This window comes from Bufo gargarizans, chromosome 10 (assembly GCF_014858855.1).
Source record: "Bufo gargarizans isolate SCDJY-AF-19 chromosome 10, ASM1485885v1, whole genome shotgun sequence".
NCBI classification, from domain to species: domain Eukaryota; kingdom Metazoa; phylum Chordata; class Amphibia; order Anura; family Bufonidae; genus Bufo; species Bufo gargarizans.
In genome coordinates this window covers 30,887,042-30,899,712 of record NC_058089.1, presented here as the reverse complement: position 1 = coordinate 30,899,712, position 12,671 = coordinate 30,887,042, and the positions used below count along the sequence as shown (strand labels likewise).

Genomic DNA, 12,671 nt, shown 5'->3' with positions numbered 1-12,671 from the left:
AACTTTAAGGCCCTTCCTCAGCTGCCAATGATCACAGGATTTTGAAGTTGAAGTATTCCCACCAAAAATGTGTACCAACTGTAGGTTGCAGTGTGTCGGCCACAACTGGAAGCCGCATTGTGTCAGCCCAGACTAATTTTTTCTCTAGAACTCATATTAAGTGAGTCTACTTGGTTAATGTTATGTATTTTACTTCTGTTTTATCTAGCAACTCCTAACTGTGATCCTGTTTGCAAGTGGTCACAATGGTTTGATGTGAGTACTCCTAAATATGAACCCAATGGAGGAGATTATGAGACATATGAGAACATTGAGAATGCTGGATTTGAAGTGTGTGAGGGTGATATGAAACCAGAGAACATTTCCTGCAGAGCAACAAAATACCCAGATAAGCCATTATACCAGTTGGGACAGATGGTGACCTGTGATGTCTCCATTGGGCTCATCTGTAACAACAAAGATCTTATAGGATACAAGCCAGTGTGCTACAACTATGAGATCAGTGTGTACTGCTGCCGGCCTTTACCTGACTATTGCCCAACTACACCTTATACAACTACTACAACTACAACAACTACATCACCAACAACATCTGAGACTACAACTTCTAGAACTCCATCACCAACGACCACCACCTCTGAGACTACAACTACTTCACCAACAACCACCACCTCTGAGACTACAACTTCATCACCAACAACCACCACCTCTGAGACTACAACTTCATCACCAACAACCACCACCTCTGAGACTACAACTTCATCACCAACAACCACCACCTCTGTGATTACAACTATATCACCATCAACCACCACTACAACTTCTACAACGACCAGAACTCCAAGTAAGTAGAACTATTAAAGATGAATGCGTATTGTTTAATTTCATATTTTTCTATTTATTTCAGCTGTTCCATCCATAATGTGGTAACTCAAATAGTGTTTTAAACCAAAAATGTTTTATCAGTCATGTGGTGTACATTGAACGTTATTTGCTGTATTAGTGTTAAGAATAAATAAATAAATTCTGGTGTAATATCGGTTGCATTCACAATTTTCGCAAAAAATGCCATAATACCAAGCCTACTATGTAGTTAAATGATAACAGACAAGTTCTATTTAACATACTTTTAGCGCATGTCCACACTAGACATAATTTGTAGTGAAAAAAAATTAGGTTGTGGACTTACCATTGAATCTGTGGTGAATTTGTGACAAAATCCACAGATTTTGTAGCAAATTTGCTGTAGATTTTACTTTATGGATTGTAAAGGGTCTATGTATGATGAATTATATTTGTAATCAGTGTGAGAGGGTTGTTCTTGTCTTCTTTAAGTCTGTCTTACAGTTTTTAACAATATTAATATTATTCTCACACAGCGCATAGCGTCGAAATCAGAACACCGCCACTTACAACGTTGTCCACACCATCTAACGAAACCCTATACGGTAATTATAATAACGAGCTGACATCATGAACAATCTCAGCTTCCTAATCCACTGTTGCCAGCACTCTCACACTATTGTATCATGATTAGCACAACCTCAAATACTGCATAAAAGCACATTACATCCACATCAACCTCAAGTGTCTCCAATTAAAGTGAACCCGGTTTATGCTGCCCTCTCATTAAGTAGTGACAGAAGCCCTGATTATACTCAGTTGCTTTCTTCCAGTAGTTTCCATAAAATCACAATTTAATAGGTGTAAGCCAAGCCAGGAAAACTCTCAATAATGTAGGTGCGATCTGAAGTCCCTGATATTTATGGGCTACTAGCTCCCACCCCCCTGCTGCTGAATGATAGCTTTCTTTCTATGCACAGTAATAGAGAAAACTGTCAGTAGGCCGCAGGAGCCCTTTTTCATCTGCACTTATAACCATGCTAAACTATTGCCAGGTAGGAGTTGGGGAGTGTAGTACACACCTTTTTTTCTCATCAGGAGTAGTGTGAATTTGAAGTTTTATTCTGCCGGGCAATGCAACTAAATAGCGTGAGATTGTAGGAAGCAGTTAAAGAGGAATTCCCATCTCAGACATTGGGGGTATATCGCTAGGGGGCAGAGGTGGGACCCGCATCTAAAATTAGACTGAAGCTCGCAAAGTACCGTAGGGTGCACCGTGCATGCGCGGCCGCCATCCATTCATTCCTAAGGGAGTGCTGAAAATAACTGAGTGATGGCTTGGCTATATCTGTCAGCCCCATAGAAGGGAGTGGAGTAATGGAGTTCAGTAAGTGAACATCCCATTCATTTATGCATTTATCCCATTATGCACCCTCCTAGACTTTACAAGTTCCATTCTAAGTATAGGTGTGAGTCCCAGAGGCGGGAACCACACCTATAAGACATTGGGGGCATATCCTAGCTATATGCCCACGGTTTCCAAGATGGGAATACCCCTTTAGGAATAGGGTGTATGGAGCTACATAGTTGAGTTTAAAAGGAGTTTAAAAAAGGAGTTTAAAATAGCTTACAAGTGTTTAATACATAGGAGGTGGAGAGACGGGTCTTATAATAGTTCTGAATCTGCTGTATCTCGCCTCCTCCTGTTCCTATTAAATATACTTAACTATAGTCACAGATGAGAGGGGCAAGGGGAGGCAGGAAGAGTGATTCTTTCATAATGAATCTGAGTATAATTTTGGGATTTCTGCCACAGATGTGCTCGTGATCCATGCAAGGATTAGCCCCACTGCCATTCAACTGGTCTCATCTGTAGCTTTTGCAAGCAAAATCCAAGAGAAGAATAAACATACTAGTTAGGGCTCATGCACACAAACTAATTTTCTTTCCGTGCCCGTTCCATTTTTTTTTGTGGACCGTATGCGGAACCATTCATTTTAATGGGTCTGCAAAAAAAAACAGAAGCTATTCCATGTTCATTCCGTTTCCGTATGTCCGCATGTCCGTTTCACAAAAAAAAAACATGTCCTATTATTGTCCGAATAACAGACAAGAATAGGACTGTTCTATTAGAGGCCAGCTGTTCCGTTCCGCAAAATATTGAATGCATACGGTCGTCATCTGCATTTTTTGCAGACCCTTGTTTTGCAGATCGCAAAATACATACGGTCGTGTGCCTGAGCCCTTAGTGTGCATTTTTGCTGTGAGCATCTGGATAGGGTTCCAAAAACCCCATCTGCTTGCGTTGGATGTAAATTGTGTTCATATTTCGGTACAGAATCCAACCCGAAATACTTATCAAATAACCAAAGTGAGAACATAGTGGGAGATTTATCAAACTGGTGTAAAGTAGAACTGGCTTAGTTGCCCATAGCAACCAATCAGATTCCACCTTTCATTTTCCAAAGAAGCTGTGAAAAATGTAAGGTGAAATCCGATTGGTTGCTATGGGCAACTAAGCCAGTTCTACTTTACACCAGTTTGATAAATCCCTATAGCCTTGTAGATTTTTCAGATGAGCAATGTTCATGTCCGTGGACTGAACGCTGACATAGAGTATTATCGTCAATGAGTGAGTACAATTTTCTGTGCCGGATGTCGGTCTTTGCAGAGAAATGAATCCAAGCACTCCAGCAAGTGCAAGTGCAAGACTTGTTCATTCAAGTGAATAAGGGCTCATGCGCATGGTCGTTGGTCGGCTGTTCCGTGCATGAGGCCTGCAATTTGCGGTTACCAATACACGGGCAACATCTGTGTGGATTCCGCAGATGGATCCAGACCCATTCAACTTGAATGGGTTTGTAAACCTTCCGCACCGCAGAAAAATAGAACCAGATTGCTGACCCATTCAAGTGAATGGGTCCGTGATGCAGGATGAAGACGACCGGTGCCCATGTATTGCGGACCCACCGTGTATTAGCCCTTAGTCTGGGGAAAATATTTTCAACACACAGACTCCATTCTTGTGTAGTGAAAATGGAAAATGGATGGGTTTTACATCGCTCATCCAGACTGATGACTCTTTCAGACTTCAGTGAATCATGGATGTCCGCTGTCTGTGGTCTCCACGGACCACTCACGTAACCATTGACTTTAATGCGTGTATTCACACATCAGTGGTTTTCCATGAACTGTGGGTCCATGGTGACTCCATGGAGGCATACACTATTTCTGTCCATGATTATGAATCCCTAACACCAATTATAGTCTATGAGTCAGTGAAAACCACTGACACAACACGGATGGCATCCATGTTTGGACCGTGGTTTTTGCAGATGGTTGCTAGGAGATGCTCTGGAAATTAATTTTCAGCCTAGCAGTGTCCATGGAATACAGATGACACATGGAGGGCAAAAAAACGGACACATGGACCAAACACGGATCCATTACAGACATCTTGATGATGAACCACTAACCATCTTGTCATGGATGTCATGAATTTTGACACAGAAGTACAGCAAAAATTGCAACAAAAACCATGGCACAAAACTGTATGTTTTTGAAGCAGAAATGGCTGCAGATTTCACAGTCTCCACTCCAAATGCTGAAATCCACATTGGAAATGAGCAGCATATTTCAAATCCACACAGAATGTTAACTTAATAATGTGAATTTTTTACACATCACATGGGTGAGATTTGTTAAAATCTTATCCACTTTGCTGGTACCATACAGCTCTGCAGATTTACCACAGGAAAATCTGTGACAGAAAATCCACAATGTATCTGACAAGGATGAAAATACGCTTAAAGGGGTTTTCTTAGTTGCATCGTCATCCTTTAAAATACTCACTTACGAAGGTAGCTCTAATTTTGTAATGTATTTATTTTACCTTTATTGCTCAAATCATCTGATGTGGGCTGTGGTCACATGACCCTGTCCATGCCGCTCTTTCTTATTTCCTGTGAAGTTATGTCCATGGGCGGGGCATTGATAGGGAGGTGTCTATGTAACTAGCTAGGTGGGAGGAGCTATAAACTAGCTGGATGTTGTTAGGGGCGGTGCTGGAGCTGTGGCAAAGGAAGGAGAAGTGCATCATGGGTTTGGTTGGATAATGCAACAGGAAGTGCAAAAACACAAGATGGAAACAGAGGGGTAAGTTTACATGGTCAAAACAGGTCAGGAGGGTCTAACTGAAACAATGTATGTACACTAGGTAAGCAACTACATGAGCATGTCCGTTAAACACCATAGTGATCCAAGGAAACCCTTTAAAGTGGTTTTCTGGTTTCATTCAAATAAAGTTTAATCACTGCATAAATAGCACACAGTACTTTAATTCCCAAGATATCTATCTGCTGTCATTGATAAGAACACTGTTGGTAAACTTCACAAGCTGCAAGGGGGCCTTCACACACAGCAAATCATTTCCATCTATTTCAATGGGATTTATTTTGGTGGTAAGCACATAGATTTCAGCAAGCACCATTCAGTTGAGTGGCACCAATTTTCGGTTGCAGAAAATTGGTGCCACTAGTTCTGCCCTCAGCTGAAAAGTGGATGCAATTGTGTTCTGTCTAGGCAATGTTCTGTGAGCTAAACATCCTGTCCTGTATGCCTCAACATAATCCACTGTATGTAGACAATATTATACACATACTGTCCACACTGATGACATAATGGCAGAATTTACAACTCAATAACTGCATTATTGTTGCTATTTCTCAAATAATTATATTGTAATGTATGTGTTTCCAGAACCAACTACGATTAGTCCAACAACCACAAACTTTTCTACTAGTTCTGTTACAACTCCAGAAACCACCACCACTTCTCAGACGACCATCATGTCTTCCACACCATGTGTCTGCTTGTACCATGGGACACCATATCCACCAGGTATGTCATTCACAGAAATTCTGTATTTAATACCAAACCAATCACAATACCGGTTTGACAGGTTTTTCATTTAAATAGTACTTAGCATTACAATTACCAAAGTAAAAAAATCTATATCTTAAAGGGGTTTTCCCATGTCAGACATTGAGGTCATATCGCTATTATATGCTATCAATTTCAGATAGGTGTAGCTCCCACCTCTGGGACCCACTTATATCTCCAGAACAAGGCCCCTGAAGTGAAGGGAGAGGAGATGTGCATGCGTAGCACCTTCGGTTCACCGCTAGGGACCTCTGAAAATAGCCAAGTTATTTCCGACAGTCCAGTAGTGGTGAATAGAGAGGTGGTCCCATTCCAGAGATAGGGGTGGGTCCTGGAGGTGGGACCTGCACCTATCTGACATTGATGACATATCCTAGTGATATGCCATCAATGCCTGAAATTGGAATATACCTTTCAGTCATGTATTAGCCATCAGAGTTTATTTCTCATATATAGACCTAAACATCTCTGGTTTCCCAACACTCAAAATATTTAAAGGGTGCTGAAGATATTGATGACCTATTCTTACGAATCTTGCAGAATCTGTGCAGATGATGAACTTGCAGCAGATTTTTTCTGCAACATGAAAATAAAAATATATTTTAATTTGCATTAGCTTCTTACAGAAGTTTAAGCAGGATTTACTGCAGTCTACAGGTTGGATTCACACAAGTGGTTTTTGATGCACTTTTATGGTTTTTCCACCAAAGTCAGTAGTGGATACAAAGGGAAGGAAAGGTATGCAGGAAATACCGATTATATCTCTTTTCTGTAGTATCCACTCCTGTGTTTGACTCAGAAATTGCTTGTTGAAATCCAATCTAAAGTCTACACCCTAGTACATTATTAAGAGTGCTAATACAGTACATTTGCATTGGCAACATTGGGTGAATCTCGTAGTTTACCAATAATTGCCAGACTATACCAATATGTTTGTTTATCTATCTTTAGATTAGGGATCCTTAGCTCCTGATGTGCCCTACGGCGAAATGTGTAGAGCTATAGATAGGATCATGGACAGCAGACTTAGTGAATTGTATGGACAACATGTATAGCATAGCCGCTGCATTTGCCAGTAGGAAGGAGAGGTGTCTGAGCATGTGGAGGTGGAATGGGGGTTGGTGCTGATATTGGCTCCCCCGACCCCTGGCTCAGTACACTCCGTCATTGGGTGTTCTTTGGCTCAATAGCACACAGTGACTACTGGCATCCTATCTGTCAAACAGGCGCTACAGCAGACAGGATATGGCTTAGAGCCACTGTGTGCATTTGTGGGCAGCGTGCAGTAAAGTATCTACGCTGCAGTCTACAATATTGAGTAGCCACTGGTCCCTCATCTGCCATAAAGCATGTATGACCAAGTGTACTACTATAATTTGCAGCTGTTTTTAGGTCATTAGCAACAGTTTTTTTTTCTTTTCATTTTTTATGTGACATATAAGTCCCTCCTTATTTCCTTTTTAATATATATTTAATAAAGCTTAGTGTTTTAATCCCATCAGTCAACGTTTCTTTAGGCAGTGATTATATGTATGTAGGGGACTCTCCCTTAGAAACAAAGTTAGGGGTCATGCACATGGCCATTTCCCGGCTGTGCCCATATTGCGGCCTGCAAACAGTGGGTCTGCAATTTTCAGGCACCGGCCGTGTGCACCCCACATCACGGATCACTTGGCGAGGGTGGCATAAAATGCAGACTAAAAAAGTCACACTTGCATTGTAAAGTCACAAATCCGGTGGATTTGCCACGAAGAGATGTAAGGGGAATGATACATTTCCCCCATAGTTCTTGTTGGAGCCAGTAAATGGAGACTGTGCCGCTATATACGAGCCATAAGACTGGGACTATATAATGTCTATAATTCATGAGCAAATTATGCAGTTTGAAATATACCCCATGAGAAATATTGCATCTTCCTAAAATGCCTAACCATATAAATTTAATCTCCATATTTAGTCACCATATAGCCCCGGCTGTAGAACCACTTTCACAGACCTGCTTCACTCACTCTTCAGGTGCCATGTCCAATTTTCTCCATATAAAATTTGGACTATTAACTTTGAAATGAACGGCATAGGCAAAGGCAGGCAACCCCAGTAACTATGAACTGTTAAAAAAAGAAAATGTTTCATTTTGTAGGTACAAAAAATACTGAAATGTTCCATTTCCAATAATTATGTAAACATTTTTTTTAATTTACAGATCAAACAATAACTACTGGTTTTATAAATGAAACTTGTTACGAAGTCATTTGCACTAAAGAATGCGTGCTACGAGTTAATCACTGGAATTGCAACTCATCCACAACCACAAGTCCTTCAACACCACCACAAAGCAGCACCACAACACCGGAAATCATAACTAGCACTACAACTACCACCAGCACACCAACAGAGACTACTACTACAACGCCCACCACCACAAGTCCTTCAACACCACCACAAAGCAGCACCATACCACCGGAAATCATAACCAACACTACAACTACCACCAGCACACCAACACAGACTACTACTACAACGCCCACCACCACAAGTCCTTCAACACCACCACAAAGCAGCACCATACCACCGGAAATCATAACCAACACTACAACTACTACCAGCACACCAACACAGACTTCTACTACAACGCCAACCACAACATCAACAACAAAGTCCACAACTACAACATCTATGGTCATGTCAACAAGTAAAAAACCTGGTTGTCCATTTGACCCATATCGCGAGGTAAGTAAAAAGCATATGTACAAAACTGTATATATGCATTTTCCCTCTAGTTTTCATGAGGGAAGCTGATGGGCCATTACAGTCCCACAGATTCTAGTGGAAACAAAATGTCACATTCGATTATTTCACAGTAACTGTGTATGAAGTCAGTGGGCCCCTTTTCTAATATTATTTTACAAAATACCAATGGAGGGATAGATAATGTTTAAATAAAATTGTTTGGATGGACGTTATATAATTTCCTCAATCTTAATAATGAATTGAATCGTATTTTACTACGTCTTTTCTTCAGGCAATAGTTTAAAGTAAATTCTAGATGATAAGTAAGAACTATTTATTGAAAACAGAGAAAGTGGGAGAGAGAAGGCTTAACATGAAAGATGAAACACATACTTTAAATGGCCACTGTGCTTTTATACAACTGCATAAATCAATATTACGTGTAAATATGAGAAACTTTGTAATATAGCTGATCAGAGAAAATGCCTTGTACTAGACTGATCAGCTGTTTTCTTACTCATCCCTATTTTCTAAATTGACTTTCTCTCTGTAATTTGTGATAGATGCATTTTGTTAAAACTAAAATGGGCTGCCTGCTCACTGAAAGATTAGAAAACATTGTCCCATAGAAGTCTATGGAAAGGATAGTAGGCAAAGCAGTAAACATCATTTAAAAACAAAGAGAGGGAGACATGATTCAGCCTCTAATAATAAATGTGACATTTCACACTAAGTGCTTTATTCACATCAATTCAGCTCAGTACTGTGCAAGAATATCTTATCTATATGTGTAGTCTATGGGTAGACATCATTACAGCTATTTTCCACCCACCAGCTCTGACAATTGAGCATTAGAGGTGCAGCATGCAGGGGAAAATGTCAGGTCATGCGATGGTCAGATATAGTGTTATCAGTCATTTGCACGCCTATAGCAGCTTATTGTGAAAACGTATTTGAAATGACAGGTACGTTTTAAAGGCATTGATGGTATATATGTAGGAATTTCCATCAATGTCTGAATCGTGAAGGACCAACTACTGTGAATTTATGAAATAAAGTGGCAGGGGAGTTAGAAATGCATCAAGCCCCTCTGTTAGATGATGGTTCATCAGAGGTTGGGTGAGGCATGTTTAGCCCTTTATAGTCAATGAGAGACCATGCAACCAAATGGAAAAGCCAAGTGGAGCTGATGGGAGACAAAGTGGCACCACAGTTTCTTAGCACTGTTGCTACTTCATTCTTCTCATACCTTGAAAAGAACTCTAATTGGAGCATCATAGCTCCAAGGTTCTTGTGGCAAGCACCTCATATTTCGACCATTCTGTGCTGCTTTCATATTAGTATGAGTCATTCTACTAATTGGTGGATGTCTATTTGCTAGTTTCCCTCTCTAGACTCCTTGAAAGCTGCTCATTAATTTCAGTGTTCTAAAAGATTAATACAGTGCTCCTTTCTATTATTGTTCTAGACAATACTTGCCTACTCTCTTGGAATGTCTAGTAATAGACATACTTCTGGGGCATGAATTATCATGAATAATTATCATGAAAACTCATTTGAATTATATTTATCACTTACATTTATGTTTTGTCTTTCCAGCATAATGAAACCTGGATGCTGTGTAACTGCACTATGGCTAGGTGTCTGGAAAACAACACAGTAGAGATCATTGAACTCAAGTGTGAACCACCACCTAAGATCACATGTGCTAATGGTCTTCAACCCATAGCTGTACCAGATGAAGACCTCTGCTGCTGGCACTGGGAGTGTGATTGTGAGTGTTTCTGCTCTGAATTATAAAATGTGTCAAAAGCATAATGTTAGGTTAGAGATAGGGTCCCTGAAACTAACTGTAAAAGTGTATATATATAACATGCTAAAAAATCTAAATGTTGATAACTGCTGTAAATCCTATCCTTAATTTTCTTATTTAGGTGTGTGCAATGGCTGGGGAGACCCCCATTATATCACATTTGATGGGACCTATTATAGTTTCCAAGGCAACTGCACCTATACCTTAGTGGAGGAAATTGAAAAGAAGATTGACAACTTTGGAGTATACATTGATAACTATGATTGCGGAGCACAAGACCGAGTCTCTTGCCCTCGTGATATCATTGTCCAGCATGAATCGCAGATAATACGCATTAAAGCAAAAAGCTTGATACCAATAAGCTTACAGGTAGGATGGATCAAACATATGTATAACAGATCATGAGACGGCCAGCCCTACTGTTGTATGGTTCCATAAACTAGAAGATAAAGACATCCATAAACAATGTTTAGTAATTACTGGCCAAAAATGTTAAGATGCTGCTTTACCAGTTTGCCACCTTAAACAGCTAATGTGAGGAGTTGGTTATTTGAATGTCAGCCACCCGTACTGATATAAGGGGATTTCCTGCAAGAGATCCTCTAAAACACAAATGCTTAAAGGGAACCTGTCATGTAGAACATGGAGTATGAGCTGCAGGCAGCATGTGACAGAGCAGAAGCTGGGCAGATTGTTATATTGTTTTATGGGAAAAGATTCAGTAAAACTTGCAATGTATACATTTATATCTCTGCTCATTCTGAACTTCGGAGTCAAGGAGGTGGTTCTATTAGTGATTGATAGCCTTCCCTCTATGACTATGTATACAGAGATAGCTGTCAATCACTGATAGGACCCCCTTCTTGACTTCAAAGCACAGAACAAGCAGGAATTTAAATGAAAAAAAAAATACAAATGATACAGAAACAAATGTTACTAAACTCCATATCAGTCTGCTCAGCTCCTCCTGCTCTATGGCATGCTGCATGTAGATTAATTCACATTTTCATGGTGACAGGTTCCCTTTGATTTCCTTGGCTATTTTAGACTTTTATACATTGGTTGCTTTATTGTTGTGTAATTTGTCTACAGGTTCTCATAAATGATGAAATAGTTGGATTACCTTATAAGAAATATGGAGTTAAAGTGTATAAATCTGGCATTAATTATGTTGTGGAAATACCAGAATTGGAGACCAATATCACATACAATGGTTTGTCTTTCTCGGTTAAATTGCCATATAGACTTTTTGGACATAACACACAAGGGCAGTGCGGTAAGTTTTTCTTATGAGGTATTATAATGCATAATTTATGTCAATTTCCCTCCTTTACTGCTATAATTTAAAATATTGAACCTTTGCTTGTTCTGCTTGGATACATTCCATGAACATACATAATGTTGACTTTTGCATATCCACCGCTTAATTGCTGTGAACAAGGTAACATTTGGACAAGTGTAACGTAACGTGAATTCAAAAGATTTAAGAATTAATAAATTTACGCAGGCTAAGTGAATAAATATATTTACTAAGTGTGATTAAATAAACAATAACACAAACAAATTACATAAAGAATAAAAAAAAGTTTAGAAACATCACTAGCCTAAATATGGGGTAGGGATCCAGTCAATCATGCTATAACACATGTCTGTCTACCAAGTTATAACACATGACTGACACCCCAGGGTGTACAAGAGATAGGGCAAATCAATACTTATATCCTACCTAGGATGAAGTTCATGGTGGAATCCCAATTAATTGTTAGAGCAGACCACAGTTTTTCCCATCAGATCACTTAGGAATGTGTTGTTATCAGCACAATGGGGGATGGGTACTACATTTACAAGGAACATCATTACACAGAATGGTAATAATAAAAGGGAACAGAATTAAAGGGACAGAACCAATCAGTACTTAAAATACCCTTATAATATATTAAGTTACATTTTGGAGGTCATATTATTTGTGTCATTAGAGACACTTACTAAATGCACTTTTGAGATTCCTACAGTTTCACAAAATCCCATCATGTCGCCTTCTAAATGTTTGCAGTCAGTAATGCCTTGTGCATGCAACCACATGAAACACACAGTACACACTGCACTTAATACAAAATTTGCACTACTGGAAGTCAGTTTTGAATGATACTGTATTTTTACATGTTTATCTATGATATATGGTAATCAAAGGTAACACTTCTCCACAGTTATTAAAGGTCATGGACACCTTTGGACTTTTTATTACTTTAATGTATGCAGTTTAGGTTGAAAAACATTTTTGCAATAGGGTCCAGTTAAATTGTTTTCACTGTTTGCCTTCTGCAGTTTCCAGTATCATAGTACA

General features: G+C 39.5%; 1 protein-coding gene across 1 annotated transcript in view; it reads left to right on the top strand.

The window, feature by feature from the left end:
* LOC122920031 (mucin-2-like) overlaps positions 1 to 12,671 on the top strand; it is a 113,039-nt gene that overhangs the window by 89,541 nt on the left and 10,827 nt on the right. The window contains 8 exon segments of the mRNA XM_044269241.1: positions 209 to 844; positions 1,380 to 1,448; positions 5,602 to 5,742; positions 7,988 to 8,084; positions 8,274 to 8,514; positions 10,114 to 10,288; positions 10,449 to 10,696; positions 11,420 to 11,603. Coding sequence (XP_044125176.1) covers positions 209 to 844; positions 1,380 to 1,448; positions 5,602 to 5,742; positions 7,988 to 8,084; positions 8,274 to 8,514; positions 10,114 to 10,288; positions 10,449 to 10,696; positions 11,420 to 11,603 — 1,791 coding nt within the window.